Raw genomic sequence first — 18,168 nt, forward strand, 5'->3', positions numbered from 1 at the left:
GGATTCCAAATCCTCAACAATACATTAAATACATTAGGATCCAACAATACATTAAAAGGATCATCCACAACGACCAAGTGGGATTTATCCCCAGGATGCAAGAGTGGTTCAACATTCGCAAAAAATCAATGTGATAGAACACATTAATAAGAGGAGAGAGAAGAACCATATGGTCCTCTCAATTGATGCAGAAAAAGCATTTGACAAAATACAACATCCTTTCCTGATGAAAACTCTTCAGAGTATAGGGATAGAGGGAACATTCCTCAAGTTCATAAAATCCATCTATGAAAAACCCACAACGAATATCATCCTCAATGGGGAAAAGCTGAGAGCCTTTCCCTTAAGATCAGGAACACGTCAAGGATGCCCACTCTCGCCACTATTGTTCAACATAGTAGCAGAAGTCCTAGCAACAGCAATCAGACAACAAAAAGAAATAAAAGGTATTCAAATTGGCAAAGAAGAAGTCAAACTCTCTCTCTTCACAGACGGCATGATACTTTATGTGGAAAATTCAAAACACTCCACTCCCAAATTACCAGAACTCATACAGCAATTCAGTAATGTGGCAGGATACAGAATCAATGCACAGAAATCAGTTGCTTTCTTATACACTAACAATGCAACTGTAGGAAGAGAAATTAGAGAAACGATTCCATTTACGAAAGCACCAAAAACCATAAGATACCTCGGAATAAACCTAATCAAAGAGTTAAGGATCTATACTCTAGGAACTACAGAACACTCATGAAAGAAATTGAAGAAGACACAAAAAGATGGAAAAACATTCCACGGTCACGGACCAGAAGAATAAACATTGTTACAATGTCTATGCTACCCAGAGCAATCTATACCTTCAATGCCATCCCGATCAAAATTCCAATAACATTTTTCAAAGTACTGGAACAAACAATCCTAAAATTTGTATGGAATCAGAAAGGACCCCGAATCACCAAGGAAATGTTGAAAAAGAAAAACAAAGCTAGGGACATCACGTTGCTCAATTTCAAGCTATATTACAAAGCAGTGATCACCAAGACAGCATGGTACTGGCACAAAAACAGATATATAGACCAATGGAACAGAATAGAGAACCCAGATATGGACCCTCAACTCTATGGTCAAATAATCTTCGACAAAGCAGGAAAAAATATGCAGTGGAAAAAAGACAGTCTCATAGGGTGCCTGGGTGGCTCAGTTGTTAAGTGTCTGCCTCCGGCTCAGGTCAGGATCCCAGTGTCCTGGGATCGAGCCCCATATCAGGCTCCCTGCTCTGTGGGAAGCCTGCTTCTCCCTCTCCCACTCCCCCTGCTTGTGTTCCCTCTCTTGCTGTGTCTCTCTCTCTGTCAAATAAATAAATAAATAAATATAATCTTTAAAAAAAAAAGAAAATAAAAAAAGACAGTCTCTTCAATAAATCATGCTGGGAAAATTGGACAGCTATATACAGAAGGATGAAACTCGACCATTCTCTAACACCATACACAAAGATAAACTCCAAATGGATGAAAGACCTCAATGTGAGACAGGAATCCATCAAAATCCTAGAGGAGAACATAGGCAGTAACCTCTTCAACATCGGCTACGGCAACTTCTTTCAAGATACGTATCCAAAGGCTAGTGAAACAAAAGCAAACATGAACTTTTGGGACTTCATCAAGATAAGAAGCTTCTGCACAGCAAAGGAAACAGTCAACAAAACAAAGAGGCAACCCACAGAATAGGAGAAGATATTTGCAAATGACACTACAGACAAAGCGCTGATTTCCAAGATCTATAAAGAACTTCTCAAACTCAACACCCAGAAAACAAATAATCAAGTCAAAAAATGGGCAGAAAACATGAACAGGCACTTCTCAAAAGAAGACATACAAATGGCTAACAGACACATGAAAAAATGTTCATCATTAGCCATCAGGGAAATTCAAATCTAAACCACACTGAGATACCACCTTACACTAGTTAGAATGGCAAAAATGGACAGGGCAAGAAACAACAAATGTTGGAGAGATTGTGGAGAAAGGGGAACCCTCTTACACTGTTGGTGGGAATGCAAGTTGGTACAGCCACTTTGGAAAACAGTGTGGAGGTGCCTTAAAAAATTAAAAATAGAGCTACCTTATGACCCAGCAATTGCACCCCTGGGTATTTACCCCAAAGACACAGATGTAGTGAAAAGAAGGGCCATATGCACCCCAATGTTCACAGCAGCAATGTCTGCAATAGTCAAACTGTGGAAAGAGCCGAGATGCCCTTCAACAGATGAATGGATAAAGAAGATGTGGTCCATATATACAATGGAATATTACTCAGCCATCAGAAAGGATGAATACCCAACTTTTACACCAACATGGATGGGACTGGAGGAGATTATGCTAAGTGAAATAAGTCAAGCAGAGAAAGTCAATTATCATATGGTTTCACTTATTTGTGGAACATAAGAAATAGCATGGAGGACATTAGGAGAAGGAAGGGAAAAATGGGGTGGGGGGAAATGGGAGGGGGAGACAAACCATGAGAAACTATGGACTCTGAGAAACAAACTGAGGGTTTTAGAGGGAGGGGGGTGGGGGGATGGGTTAACCTGGTGATGGGAATTAAGGAGGGCACGTTCTGCATGAAGCACTGGGTGTTATACTAAAACAATGAATCGTGGATCACTACATCAAAAAGTAATGATGTATTGTATGGTGACTAACATAATAAAATTAAATTAAATTTAAAAAAAAAGAATGCACTTGAAGAAAACGAAAAGTGATCCCAAAAGTCTGAGAAGGAATGGCACGTGAATAAGTGATAAATATGTACACAAATCCAAACATTGTCTGTATAAAATAATTCTAATAATATCTAATTTATTAAGTTAAATTAAACTTAAATTAAACTTAATTAGAATGCAGAATTAAAATGCAGAAAATAATTGCTTACAAGTCAAGTGAAGATGCGATCAGTAGTAAAGAGTTTTAAAGTCTTTGCAATATTCTTTGAGTTGTTTAAACTTAGATTTGCAAATATATCATAAAATTTCAAGGATAACCACCCAAAGAATAGATATAGGTTTTAAATTTAAAACAAATACAGAGGGGTAAAAAAAAAAAACCCCTAGCCACTTAAAAAACAATATACAAAAGCCAAAAGGTAAGAAAGGAGGGAAAAAACAGAAAAATGGACAAATAAAATTAAAATGTAAGTATAGGGGCACCTGGGTGGCTCAGTCAGTTAAGTGTCTGACTCTTGATATCAGCTTGGGTCTTGATCTCAAGGTTGTGAGTTCAAGCCCCACGTTGGGCTCCACACTGGGTGTGGAGCCTACTTTTAAAAAAAGGTAAGATGGTATAAACACATCAAATATACCAATAACTACACTAAAAGCAAATAGACTAAACCTGCCAGTTAAAAGGCAGAGATGAGGGGGGAGGAGGGAGAATTTAGCTTTAAATTTTTTTTTTTCAGCTTTAAATTGTTAACAAGAGATACACCTAAAGCATAAGGCCATGAAAAGGTTGCAATAAAAGTATGGAAAAAAATAATAACCAAAAGAAAGCTGGAATAGGTATAGTAATATCAAACAAAGTAAATTTCTAGATGAAAAGCATCACTAGTGAAATAAAAGGTCAGTGCATAGAGATAAAAAATTCAATTCTCCGTGAAGATATAACAACCCTAAACTTGTATATGCCTCTTAAAACATCCACGAATTACATCTTTTCAAACAATGTAAGTACTGTACAGAGAAACTGACATATCTACTACCCAAAGAAATTTCACATATTTTTTTTCCTCAATTACTGATGGGTCAAACAAAAATAAATGGACACCTATAGATGTTGGCACCTACCATTAGAAAATACATATTGTACTCAAGCACACATGAAACATTGTAAAAATTGACCACCTATTAGGCCATAAAACAATTATCAACAATAAAAAAAAGTAAAGACTTGAAAGAGGTATGGAAGTTCATATACTCAAATCTTCTCTTTAAGAAACAAAAGCTCACCTACTTTAGGAAGTCTTCCTCAATCACCCTGCTCTAGCACTGATACCACGGACTTCAATCCTCAGATTGATACTTAAATATGGCTTCTTTCATTTTAATTAATGGATACATGAGTAATCACTATTTTACACATGTATATATTAATCTCCCCCAAAGAAACCACGTATTTCGAAGAGGTGTACCTAAGTCAATCTGTCTTACTCTTACAAAAAAAAGAGCATCACAACTAAGTGGATAAATGAAGGAGCAATATGTCAGGTAGAGAACAAACTTAAAGGAGGGCATCAGGCCTGAAGGTAGCATTCTCTTTGGAGTCCCTCATTTCACAGATTAGACCCAGTCCTTTGGATGTGGACAACTTATGTCCAGTCTATGGATAACAAGACTTGTCCATTGACAACGTGTACAGCAGAGGCAAGGGACCTAGAGATGAATCCTGACTTCCCCATTTAATAGCTTGGTGAACTTGACAAGCCTCTAAACCTCACTGAGGCAGTTGCTACATCTGTAAAATGGGAATAATATCCACTTCTCACACCTATTGTGAAAATTAAAAGAAAAGTCAGTGTTGAGTGTATCTAGCATGCAGTAAGTGCTCCATGAATATTTCCTTCTCCTTTCCTAAGGAAGAAAGAGGAACTTATGTTTTTCCTCAAGAGTCTGGACTGAAAAAGGAAAACTGCCTCTTACCTGGGAAGTGGTCATCTCTTCTTCCTCCTAGGCAAGGTCAGGGAGTTAAGGAGGCAGAGCTGGAGGAGAAAGGAGCCATGAGACACCAAGCCTTCCTTGCAGCTCCCAGAGAGTGTGGCCATTGTTCTGCCTTGTCTGAACCATTCCCTCAACCCCCTTGCCCTATGTTGCCTTCTTTTCTCCATGCTACAGATTGTTCACCATCTCAGTTAAGTTGTCCTTCCTCTGTTCTGAGTCAAACCTCCACAGTCTCTCCCTGGTCTCTGAAAGTCGTCACCTGACCCAAGCCTTGCTAAGTAACCTCTGCAGCCCCAGCGTCTCCACAATCCCGTCCTCCTCCACACCCCAGCCTTGGCTCAGTTTTGGCAGGCCTCAGGTCACAGGTGTGTCCCCTCAAGGATGGGTTCCAGCTGCCTGTGTTGCTGCAGCCTTCATTCATTAGAGCATGGCTTGTTCCCACTGGCTCAGGAACACCATGTCCTCGGCTGGCAACTTTCTCCTGGGCTCCAAATCTCTATCTGCCCCCCCCCCAACCCCCACCCCAGCAAGTCTTCGAAAACCCAGCCAGGCTCAAAGCTTCTCTCAGGATACATACCTGGAGGAACTCGGGCTAGGGACCTCTGGACCCAAGAACGGCAACGCAGGCGACCAGACACTTGCGGGAGAAACCTGAGGATGCCCCCAGGGCCACACTGCTCTGAGAGGGGAGACACAGGATCGCGGCCCGGACCTGGGAGGCGCTCAGAGCCGGAGCAGCCGGGCACAGGGCTGCAGAGCCAAGCCTAGAGTCGGAAGGAGAAAGGGATCCACGAGCCACTCGGAGGCAGATGCCACTAACCCCCGTCGGAGATGAGCAGAGCACCGTGAAGTGAGCGCTTTAGAGAACCTGGAAGGTTCCTACCCTCTACAGTCAAATCTCGGCATCACACTCTTTTCGAGACCATCGCCCCCCGGGGCCCCAGATTTGGGGGTTCAAGTCCCTCCATCGCACACGCACTCTGGTGTTCTGATCTCCATCGTTCGGCTGAGCCAGAGTGCCTCTGTGAGCCCCAGTCTCTCCGCGAGTAACTGGGGGCGCTGCGAAGAGCCCTCGGCGGCCGGGACTAAGCCCGCCGCCCGGCAGCACTGCGCCTGCGCGCGGGGAGCCGCAGCACCTCCCACGAGACCCGGCGGCGCGCCGCCTCTGTCCCCCCGCGGCTGCCTGCCGGTTGACCAACCTGGCCCCGCAGCGTGCAGAGGTTACTCTGCCAGTCCTGCCAGGGGGTAGGAGAGTCACTTTTTAATTTCAGTTCCTGGGATCCTCAGTGGGAGGACGTTCTCCCTCCTTCCGATGTGGAAGCTTGCGCCGCACGGCAGAGCTGCGAGCCCGAGCCTCGCACTTGGGAGTCTGGCTTCTTAGGGGTTGGGCTAAGAGATGGGCGGGGACTGGTTCTCTTATTTGGCCGGTGGTCCTTTATGGAATGTCATCGCACTGGCTCCTCTGGGCCAGCAGGCGTTCTCAGATAGGGTCGCCCGGGGCCGGAGTGTGCGGCCCTCCCTCTCGCACAGTTCTCTGATGCGTAGCCCCAGCCCAGGGTGACCCCTGCCAAATCCTGGACCCCTCCCCCGTCACCAGTCAGGACACTTAATATGATGTCCACTTGGCCGCCCTTTCTCCCTCCTGTTTCTATACAGGTTTCCCACTTCCTTCTTGTAAGCCGCTCCAATCTCCACAAGGGCATCTCTTAGAATCCTCACTTGATTTTTGGAGCAAACCCCGGGGGGCCTTCTCCCCCAAGGCTGATTCATGGCTGCTGGTTTCCATCCCCACCCGCCAACTAATCTTGAAGTTATTTGAGGTGGTGGGGGTTGTCAGAACAGGTCTGAGAAAATGGTTGAGGATGGAGAAGCCTGTTTGGTCACCTTTTATTAAGCCCTGGAAGTGGAGAGGTTATCTGGCCCCCAGTTATTTATGGTTCTTTTTATATTGTGGGGTCCTTTAATGCCTCACCTCTTAATCCTAGTTTCCATCCTGGACTAAAGGACAAATCCCAGTTAACGTCACGTCCTGCACCTGTGACTCTGGTAGTCGGTACTGTTCACAAATGTTCTGGGTTCCCTCTTCTTTCCAGTACATGATAGGACTGCAATTTCCCATCCTTTGGAAGTTAGTGATGACAGTGCAACCTGTTTGGCCACAAAATATGAGCTGAAGTACTGTATGCCACTTCCAAAAGGAATCTTTTAGGAGCCAATGCACAATTTGTCATGTTTCTTTTCCCTCTGCCCCAGAAATTGTAATGTTCAGTGTGTAGGCAGCCTCTAAAATGGCCACCAATTATCCCCTGTGCACTTCAGGTCTCTGTCACATTTTGGTAATTCTTGAAAAATTTCAAACTTTCTCATTTTTATATTTGTTATTGTGATCTATGACCAGTGGTTACCACTTGCTGAAAGCTCAGATGATGATTAGTATATTTTAGCCAGAAAGTATTTTTTCAGTTAAGGTATATATACCATGTTTTTAAACATAATGGTATTGCACACTTATATAGACCACTATAGTATATATAGTATATACATACATATACGTGTAGTATATATAATACATAGACAGACGGCATCTATAGCACACACACACAGACACGTGCGGTGTATATAATACATAGACAGATGGTAACTATAGCACACACACAGACACGTGCGGTGTATATAATACATAGACAGACGGCATCTATAGCACACACACAGACACGTGCGGTGTATATAATACATAGACAGATGGTATCTATAGCACACACACAGACACGTGCGGTGTATATAATACATAGACAGACGGCACCTATAGCACACACACACAGACACGTGCGGTGTATATAATACATAGACGGCATATAGAGCACACACACACAGACACGTGCGGTGTATATAATACATAGACGGCACCTATAGCACACACACACAGACACGTGCGGTGTATATAATACATAGACGGCATCTATAGCACACACACAGACACGTGCGGTGTATATAATACATAGATGGCATCTAGAGCACACACACACAGACACGTGCGGTGTATATAATACATAGACGGCATATAGAGCACACACACACAGACACGTGCGGTGTATATAATACATAGACGGCACCTATAGCACACACACACAGACACGTGCGGTGTATATAATACATAGACGGCATATAGAGCACACACACACAGACACGTGCGGTGTATATAATACATAGACGGCATATAGAGCACACACACACAGACACGTGCGGTGTATATAATACATAGACGGCACCTATAGCACACACACACAGACACGTGCGGTGTATATAATACATAGACGGCATATAGAGCACACACACACAGACACGTGCGGTGTATATAATACATAGACGGCACCTATAGCACACACACACAGACACGTGCGGTGTATATAATACATAGATGGCATATAGAGCACACAGACACATGCGGTGTATATAATACATAGACGGCATCTAGAGCACACACACACAGACACATGCGGTGTATATAATACATAAACGGCATCTAGAGCACACACACACAGACACGTGCGGTGTATATAATACATAGACGGCATATAGAGCACACACACACAGACACGTGCGGTGTATATAATACATAGACGGCATATAGAGCACACACACACAGACACGTGTGGTGTATATTATACATATACAGACGGCATATAGAGCACACACATACAGATATGTGTGGTATATATAATACATAGTCAGACGGCATATATAGTATATACATACATATACAGGCTTATAACATTTTTTTAAGATTTTATTTGTGATCTTTCAGCCTCCATTCTTTTTTATTTGTCAGAGAGAGAGCACAAGCAGGGGGAGTGGCAGGCAAAGAGCAAGGAGCCCGATGCAGGACTCGATCCCAGGACCCTGAGATCATGACCTGAGCCAAAGTCAGACACTTAACCAACTGAGCCACCCAGGTGCCCCTGGGCTTATAACTTAAATGCAGTGCAAAACCGAAAAAATTTGACTTGCTTTATTGCAGCAGTCTGGAACTGAACCTGCAGTATCTCCAGGGTACATGTGTACTTCAATGACAACCCCTGTGTTAGTTATAGGGGATTAAACTGCTGTAACAAATAGACTTCCCAGTGCATTGGCTCAGGCAAAATAGGAGTTCCCTGCTCTTCCTTATTTCACAGTGCAGGGCAGGTGGTCCATGTTGGTGTGCAGCCCTCTCCCATGTGGTCATATAACAAAATGCCATAGACTGGCATCTCATAGTTCTGAAGGCTGAGAGTCTGAGATCAGGGTGCCAGCATGGTCAGGAGAGGGCCCTCTTCAGGGTAGCAGACTTCTTGTACCATCACATGGCAGAAGGGGCTAGTGAGCTCTGTGGGACCTCTTTTGCAAGGGTAATAATCCCAATCATGAAGTCTGCCCTGATGACCTAATCATCTCCCAAAGGCCTCACCTCCTAATACCGTCACCTTGGGCATGAAGTTTTCAACATATGAATTTGAGGAGAACACAAAAGTTCAGACCATAGCAATGATCCAGACTATATTGGCTCTGCCTTCTTCAACACATTGCTTCCAAGGCTGCTCTGGCTGACACAGTCTAGCCACCAGAAGAGCATCTCCACTCCCAACACCCTAGTCCAAAGCACCATCATCTGTTGTCTGGACTCTGGAACAATTGCCTCTTAACCAGTCTATCTGCCATCTTGCCATCCCTACTATCTCTCCCCCACACACAGCCAGGGAGAACTTTTCAAAAGTAAATCAGACTATACCAGTCTTCTGCTCAAAATCTTCACAACCTTCCCATCACACTTAGAATGCAATGTCACATACTCTGGAAACCTATCTAATGCACAAAACTCATCTCCACATCTCTCCTCCACCCACACTGGAATTCTTGCTGGTTCTCAACAGGCCAGACGCACTCTTGCCTCAGGATCCTTGCAGGATCTTTCCAAGGCTCCTTCCTTCACTGCATTCAGGTCTCGGCTTAAAGGTCTCTTCTTCTCAGAGGACTTCCTTTGCCACTCCATCTTAGTTTCCTATCACATTCAATGTCCTCACAGGTTCTAAAGAGTGTTTTACTGGTCAATACCTCAGATGATCATTTATTTGTTTATTGTTGAGTAAAGTGCTGGTATCTTGCCTTTTTTGCTCACTGCTGTGTTATCAGTATACAGTTAGAACAGGGGTTGGCAGTCTACACCCGAGGAACAAATCTGTTTTTCTGCCTGTTTTTGTATATAGTTTTATTAGAATACAACCACACTCATCTGTTTGTGTGTCTATGGCTGCTTTCATGCTATGGCAACAGAGTAGTTGTAACAGACTGTATTGCCCACAAAGCAAGGTAACTGATATCTGGCCCTTTACAGGGAAAGTTTACCACCCTTGATCTATGGCAATTAATACTGATACATCAGCTTCCTATTATTTGATTAGTGGATCTTGTACCACTCCTTTATTTTCTATCCTTTCTGGATGATTTGGCTGCAATCTTGCATGCAGCTTATATTTGGATTTTAAAAAACAATCTGCTAGCCTCTGCTTTTGGAAAAGTATGGATTTTTAGCCCTCTCTTTTGTTAAGACAAAAGGCGGAGGAATAAAAAGTATCTCCTTTTCCCTCTTGATTAAAATGCAGTGAAGACAGAGAACCCAGAAACAGTCACTCTGACTTTAAAGATATTTGTACCACTGCTGTGTGATGGAGAGCCTTGCTCAAAACAGACTAAATTAATCCTTTCTCTGCCCAACATAAAGTGATAACTCTTATACTGATTAAACACGCTTACTGCTTTACTAGTTATAATTAATTTCTAGACTTGAAAAAATTATTTGAACTTTTTTTTAGAGAGAGAGACTGTGTGCACTAGGTGGGGAGGGGCAGAGGAATAGAAAATCTTATGCAGGCTCCGCGCCCAGTGGGGAACCCCACACGTGGCTTGATTTCAAGACCCTGAGATCACGACCTGAGCTGAAACCAAGAGTTGGACGCTTAACCAACTGAGTCACCCAGGCGCCCGGAAAACATTTTTTTTTTTAAATAAGAAATAGTGTTAGTACATGAAATAAATTAGTCATATCACCAATTTACCTTCTTTCTCAAAAATGGTATCAGCCTTTGTTTTTGGAGAGCAACTGATTATGTCCCTTTTGCAATGTAAGTTATAAAGTGCTTTTGACATGTTAAAAAAAGTATCCCTAAATATAACGCAGGCATTATTATTCCTCAGAATAGTGATTTAATCTGTTTGCCTTTATTGTGATTAGTGATATACTTGGACACATTCCTGAGTTTTATTTTTGCTTTGTAGTTACCATGCTTTTTCTTTGTTGCTTTAGTTTTCCTTTCCTGTGTTCTACTGAATTTATGGTTTTTATTCCTTTTCTCTCCAGTGACTTGTGACAGTCTGTTTCTTTTAGTGGGTAGCCTTCGGTTTTTATCATGCATATTCAACAAGGTATAAAGTTAATATCTATCCTCTCCCAGAACACAAATTTATAACTGTAACCCTGATTCCTACCACTTATTCTAATGTTATCTAGAATATTCATTTCACCTTATTTCTAGCCTTCTCCCGAATTAATCCTTAAATTAGTTACACCCAACATAAATTCAGATTTATGAACATGTTTACAATTCATTTGTTCATCAATGCCTCTTGCATTCTATTCTCCCCCAGTGGCTGATGTTAATGCTGGTTTTCTCAGAAAAATGAGATTTCAGGTAATATTTTCATTAAAACTTTTTGTATGTTATATGTGGTTTTATTTAAAGATTTTATTTACTTATTTGAGAGAGAGAATGAGAGAGAGCACAAGAGAGGGGAGTTTCAGAGGGAGAAGCAGGCTTCCCGTTTTTTGTTTTTTTTTAAAGAAGTAGTACTATATAAAAAATAAACCTATCTTCATACTGGAAAAAAATCAACCTAACGTCTGAGTATAACAACAAAGAAAGTGAGTGTTGAGTGTTCCTGTTTAAAGGGGGGAAAATGAAAGTAAAAATATATCCAAATGTAACGTTCTAGAGGGAAGGTGGGCGTAAAAAAAAAGATACTCTGCTTACATTATATATGACTATTTCAGACACTTTTGACAACTAGACAAATGTGTAAGACTTCAAATTTTAAAAAATGGGCTTCTGGGGAATCTAAGATCATGTTTGAGCTGAGTGTAAAAAATATTTTGGTTTTCTTCTTGCCAAAATCATGTTCTGGGGTTGAGGTTATCTAGGAAAAGAATGAGGTCAACGGTAGGGTAGAACGGTAGAAAGTTCCCCAGGTAGCAATATGTGTGTATCCAGTACTAGAATACTAGGTGTCAAAGAAGTCTGGAAATGTGGGAAAATAATTTTTTTCAGGTTAATGGTCATACTTATAGCTTTAAATATAGAAGTACTTTGCCCACAAATATGTCTGAGGTTGAAAACATATTAAACATATCACTTGAAAATATAACTAGTTGGGGAGCCTGGGTGGCTCAGTCGTTAAGCATCTGCCTTCGGCTCACGTCATGATCCCAGGTCCTGGGATCAAGCCCTGCATCGGGCTCCCTGCTCCGCGGGAAGCCTGCTTCTCCCTCTCCCACTCCTCCTGCTGTGTTCCCTCTCTCGCTGTGCCTCTCTGTCAAATAAATAAATAAAATCTTTAAAAAAAGAAAATATAACTAGTTACTGTGTGAAACTTTTCTTGCAGCGTTATTATAATAGCCAAGACATGGAAGCAGCCTAAGCATCCATCAATGGATAAGTACATGAAGATGTCATGCACACACACACGTACACACATACAGTGGAACTGTTATTCAGCAAGAAGGAAATCTTGCCATTTGCGACAACATGGATGGAACTTGAGGGCATTATGCTAAGTGAAATAAATCAGACAAATACCATATGAAATCACATATATACAGAATCTAAAAAAGACCCTGAACTCACACAGAGAACAGATTGGTGTTTGTCAGAGGTAGGGGTCAGGGCGTGGAGAAAATGGGTAAAGGGGATCAAAAGGTACAAAGTCCCAGCTCTAAAATAATTAAGTCCTAGGCATGTAATGTACAGCATGGTGACTACAGTTAATAATACTACATTGTATGTTTGAAAGTTGCTGGGAGAGCAAATCTTAAAAGTTCCCATCACAAGAAAAAAATTTGTAACTGTGTGGTGATGGATATTCACTTGACTTATTGTGGACATTTCACAATGTATACAAATATCAAATTACGTTGTACACCTGGAACTAATATGTTATATGTCAGCTATATATCTCAATTTTTAAAATTTAGCAATATATATTTGTAAAAATATATTCAAGAAATTAAAACACTACAATAACTTGGGATCAGAGAAATCATTAACAACACAGGTCTTGGCTTAGATAAGAGTCTTCCAATTAAGTATAAATACCTAGTGCTCCTTGTAACCCTATTTTACTCAATAATACAGTTTCTTTAAGATTTATTTATTTGAGAAAGAGTGAGGGTGCCTTGGTGGCTCAGTCATTAAGTGTCTGCCTTCCGCTCAGGTCATGATCCCAGGGTCCTGGGATCAACTCCCGTGTCAGGCTCCCTGCTCAGCGGGAAGCCTGCTTCTCCCTCTGTCTCTCCCTCTCCCTCTGCTGGTGTTCCCTTTCTCACTGTGTCTGTCAAATAAATAAATAAAATCTAAAAAAAAAAAAAAAAGAGTGAGCCTATGTTTGAGCAGGGGGAGAGGAAAGGGGGGAGGGAGAATCTCAAGCAGACTCCCCACTGAGCGTAGAGCCTGATGCAGGGCTCGATCTCATGACCCTGAGATCATGACCCGAGCCAAAATCAAGAGTTGGACACCTAAGCAACTAAGCCACCCAAGCACCCCTAAACATGATGTTTTAAAAAAGAACTTTAAACTCAATTTTACTTAAACAATCTGCATACTTGATTAGTTGACATGATGTTCTGCACACCTCACACTTAATCTCAAAATGTTGCTAATTTATGCACTCACATAATATGTACACAGTGTAGACCAGTTTCCCCTTCTCAAACATGAGCTCTAGCCCTATGAAATGCATTAGAATTAGTGGGATTCATGACTTTGTTTTAGCGCCTGACAATGACTTAGGTTAAATAGAAAAAAATTTTCTTTGTTTCAACTTTTCAAACATTTAATTTTGGTTCATACTTAGCTAATTCTTTAATCTATTAATTACAGCATTTAAGAAAGGGAGCAAACATTTTAGTTCATAGAGCTCAGACCATAATGTCAAATAACACTCCCAGTCTCCTCATTCTCAGTCTGCCCCCCGATGCACAAGACCTCTCTTAAGAGTCTCGCATAATTCTCACAGCAATGAGACATTCTACACCCCTAAGGGAGTGTTCTTGCTGTCTTAAAGTTTGTACTTGCTCAGATGCTATTACTGCTAAGGACAGGAGCTGAGAAAGAACTAGGAGGGGAAGAGTAATGTTAAATAAAGCAAAACGACAGCTTTAAAAGGAAATGAGAGATAAGGCAGTTGAACTTGAGAAAAACTCCCTGAGTTTATAATTTTACATATACACTTTTGTGGTTTGCCAAGTGATTTGGTGTGACTACCTGTTTAATTAGCATGTAGTCTTAGTATTGAAAACCTTGTAAGACAGGCTTAACTTAGATCTGATGGATATTCTGAAAATCACTCTCATGCGTAAGTCTTCACCCATCATCACCTACAAAAATGCTCAAGAAAGAAAAATAATTCCAAGTTCATACATTTAATCCAAAACCTTAGGCTTGCAAGAGAAAACCTGATTTGGTGAATTTAGGTTCAAGCTCAATGCTGTATAAGCCTCACAACCACCGAAGAAAGGGTTTAAAGACTTTTTTACGTTATCAATGAACATTTAAAGTGAAATATAAAATTTCCATTTAAACCATTGTTGGTTCATGTGTTTTAAAAGAGAAAACACAGAATTTACATAATGTCAAATTATAAAATACCTGCCAAGCAGCTCATGAAAGCAGAAAAGCTTTTCAAATAGCTTGATGCAACACCTATGCTAGTCACCCAGAAACTTCCAAACAAGCCTGAGATTTCGCTCAATCAATTTCCAAAACGAGAAAGTAATAATTTTCTTCCAGAAGTCTCTGCAGAGTATCATGCCGCCTAATTTTTCTAAACAAAGTACCCCAGTTATAAGCTACTTGAGCTAGGTTCACTCCTACTTACGTAGCTGAGCCAGTGAAATAGGATGGCTTTTATTTACATGAGTATTTACCTGAAGAAATGCCTCTTTTCCTGTACTAAGTGCTTAGAGTACGAAACACAGCTGCTTTCTTTCTTCAGTGACTAATCAGGATTAAACACACACACACACGCTTTGGTGTTCTGCATAGACAAGAAAACATATTACCCGATGTCCTCAGTTGAGCAGAGGCAGTACAAGACTTCATCACTGTACCTAACTTCTATTATTTAAAAGGAGGCTCCAGAAGGTTCAGGCACAACTGCCACAATTTCATACATGCCACGAAATGGTCTATATAATAAGCCACATGATTTCACTTATAACTGGCAAGCCTGCATATGGTCATTTTAGGTTTGAAGAGATGATGGTGTTTACCAGACATAATCCCAGTTGAGAGTTTTATTTATATATTTTTTATTGCAATAAAATATACACACCATAAAATTTACCATTTTAACCATTTTAAGTGTATAATTCATTGGCATTAAGTACAATCACAATGCTGTGTAACCATCACCATAACAGATAAAATTCTGTATAAGTGCTTAGCATATATTTCAAACCTATGGTTATACAAATTTAAGCAATGCAGACATTTGTATAACTTGTATGACAATCATAAACTGGGGCAGTACATATATGTAATTACAGTCAGCTTGATGCCTTGATTTTTAAATTTTTTACAACTTCCTCAGTTTTATGCTATACAGTAAAATTGCCAATTTATAATGCAAAATTTTCTGTAATCTTCTCAATAAAATTAGTAGTATCACAGAATATGAATTTCAGAACATGCTTTTCCATATCTATCCAATTGATAGAGTTTTTCTCATGATGAATTCTTTGCCACTTTATTAAAAGGCTAACTAATTGTAAGTTTTCCCCCATTCACACAGCTTCCCTGTTTTTATGACTCCTTTGATGGAGAATGAGATGTGTTTCTGGTTAAAAGATTGCCTACATGCACTACATTTGTTTTGTTGCTCTGCTGTATGAGTTAAGTAATGTTTAAGGAGATGTAACTTCTTGATGAAGGCTTTGCCACATTTAGTACACCCATGGGGTTTCTCACCTGTATGAATCCTCTGATGCATGACTAGCACTGAGGAGTCTGCAAAGGCCTTGCCACATTCTCTACATCTGTACGGTTTCTCTCCTGTATGAATTCGAGAATGTTTATAAAGGGATGAGCTATACCTGAAGGTTTTCCCACATTCCTTACATTCAAACGAGTTCTCAAGTGTATGCGATTTCACATGTTGGGTAAAGGAGGAGTTCCAAGTGAATGACTTCCCGCACTGATGGCATTTGTAAGGTTTCTCTCCCGTGTGGAGTCTCTGGTGGACCACCAGTTGTGCTTTATGCATAAACGCTTTCCCACAATCATTGCATACATAGGGCCTCTCTCCACTATGAATTTTTTGATGAGCTATAAGGTGTCCCTTACTGTTAAAGGCTTTCCCACAGTAATTGCATTCAAAGGTTTTTCCTTGTATGTTTCTTTTCATGTCTAATGAGACAAGACTTCTTTTGGAAGGCTTTCCCACATTCAGGGCATCCAAAGGTTTTTTTTTCTTGTAGGCTTTTTTTCATGCCTAATGAGACAAAGCTTGTTTTTGAAGGCTTTTCCACATTCCTTGTATTCATAAGAATTTTCTCCGATATGACTTTTATTATAACTGAGCAAGTGTGAATTAGGTTGCAGACTCTTTCCATTTGACTCACATTTACGTTGTGTTTGTCTTAAAGAAATACATTTTATACTCAGATTATAATTTTGGACTCTCTCGTTGGTCAGTGTTTTCTCAAAGGTGAACATATCTTGGTTCAAAAAATTGTCTTCGCTTCCCTCCTCTCTCTCTAGTGCATCACTGAGTAAGCAGATAGCTTCTAAAAAGGTGTAAAATGAAATATTCCCAGTTACTCTTTCCAATCTCATGTTATAAAAAGAAAAAATTTAAAGTATATAATGTCAGCAAGGATGCCTATTCTGACCACTTCTATTCAACATAGTCCTGAAGTCCTAGCAAGACCGATTAGGTAAGAAAAAGAAGTAAAGGTATCCAAACTAGAAAGGAAGACATAAAAATACCTCTGTTCACAGAGGATATGGTCTCATATGAACACAACCCTAAAGATTCCACAAAAAAACACTATTAGAGCTAATACACAAATTTGGCAAGTTGCAGGATGCAAAGTCAGCATACAAAAATCTGTTGTGTTTCCATACACTAAAACAAACAATCCAAAAAGGAAATTAAGAAAACAATCCTTTTTACAATAGCATCAGAAAGAATCTATTGTTTATTATTATTAAGAATAAACTTAACCAAGGAGGTGGAAAACTTGTATACTGACAACTACAAAATACTGCTGAAAGAAATTGAAGACAAGTAAGTGGAAAGACAGCTTGTGTTCATGGACTAGAAGACTTAATATTGTTCAAATGTCCATACTAACCAAAGTGATCTATAGATTCAATGCAATTCCAATGGCATTTTTTGCAGAAATAGAAAAAAACATTCTGAAATTCATATGGAACCACAAAGGATTCAAACAGCTAAAACATTCCTGAGAAAGAAGAAGCAGGAGGCCTCACACTTCCTGACTTGAAACCATGTTACCAAATTACAGTAATCAAAACAGTACAGTACTGGCATAAAGACAGATATATAGATTAGTGGAACAGAAGAGAGAGCCCAGAAATAAACCCATGCTTACATGGTTTTCAACAAGTGAGTCAAGACTACACAATGGGGAAAGGATCTCTTCAACTAATGGCTGATATCTGGAAAAACTAGATATCCACATGTAAAAGAATGAAAATGGACCCTAATCTTACACCATATACAAAAATGTATTAGAGACTTAAAATATAAGACCTGAAACTATAAAACTCCTAGAAGAAAACATAGGGGAAAAGCTTCATATGACTGGTTTTGGCAAAGATTTCCTTGCATGACTCCAAAAGCACTGGCAGCAAAAGCAAACATAGACAAGTGGGACCACATCAAATTCAAAAGCTTCTGTGCAGCAGAGGAAACAATCAGCAGAGTGAAAAGGCAACCTACAGAAGGGAGAAAATATTCTAAAAACATTTATCAGATAGGAGGTTAATATCCCGGGGCGCCTGGGTGGCTCAGTCATTAAGCGTCTGCCTTCGGCTCAGGTCATGATCCCAGGGTCCTGGGATTGGGTCCCGCATCGGGCTCCCTGCTCAGGGGGAAGCCTGCTTCTCCCTCTCCCACCCCCCACC

General features: G+C 40.6%; 1 protein-coding gene across 1 annotated transcript in view; it reads right to left on the reverse strand.

The window, feature by feature from the left end:
* The window catches only part of LOC114224159 (uncharacterized), a 55,228-nt gene extending 38,808 nt beyond the window's left edge, over positions 1 to 16,420 (reverse strand). Inside the window, exon 1 of the mRNA XM_088022853.1 lies at positions 15,883 to 16,420. Coding sequence (XP_087878979.1) covers positions 15,883 to 16,420 — 538 coding nt within the window. The remainder of the gene's footprint in view (positions 1 to 15,882) is intronic.
* Positions 16,421 to 18,168: the final 1,748 nt, after the last annotated feature.

Source organism: Eumetopias jubatus, unplaced genomic scaffold (genome assembly GCF_037043125.1).
Source record: "Eumetopias jubatus isolate StellerSeaLion01/CBP00866 unplaced genomic scaffold, mEumJub1_p1.0 scaffold_4, whole genome shotgun sequence".
Lineage (NCBI taxonomy): Eukaryota > Metazoa > Chordata > Mammalia > Carnivora > Otariidae > Eumetopias > Eumetopias jubatus.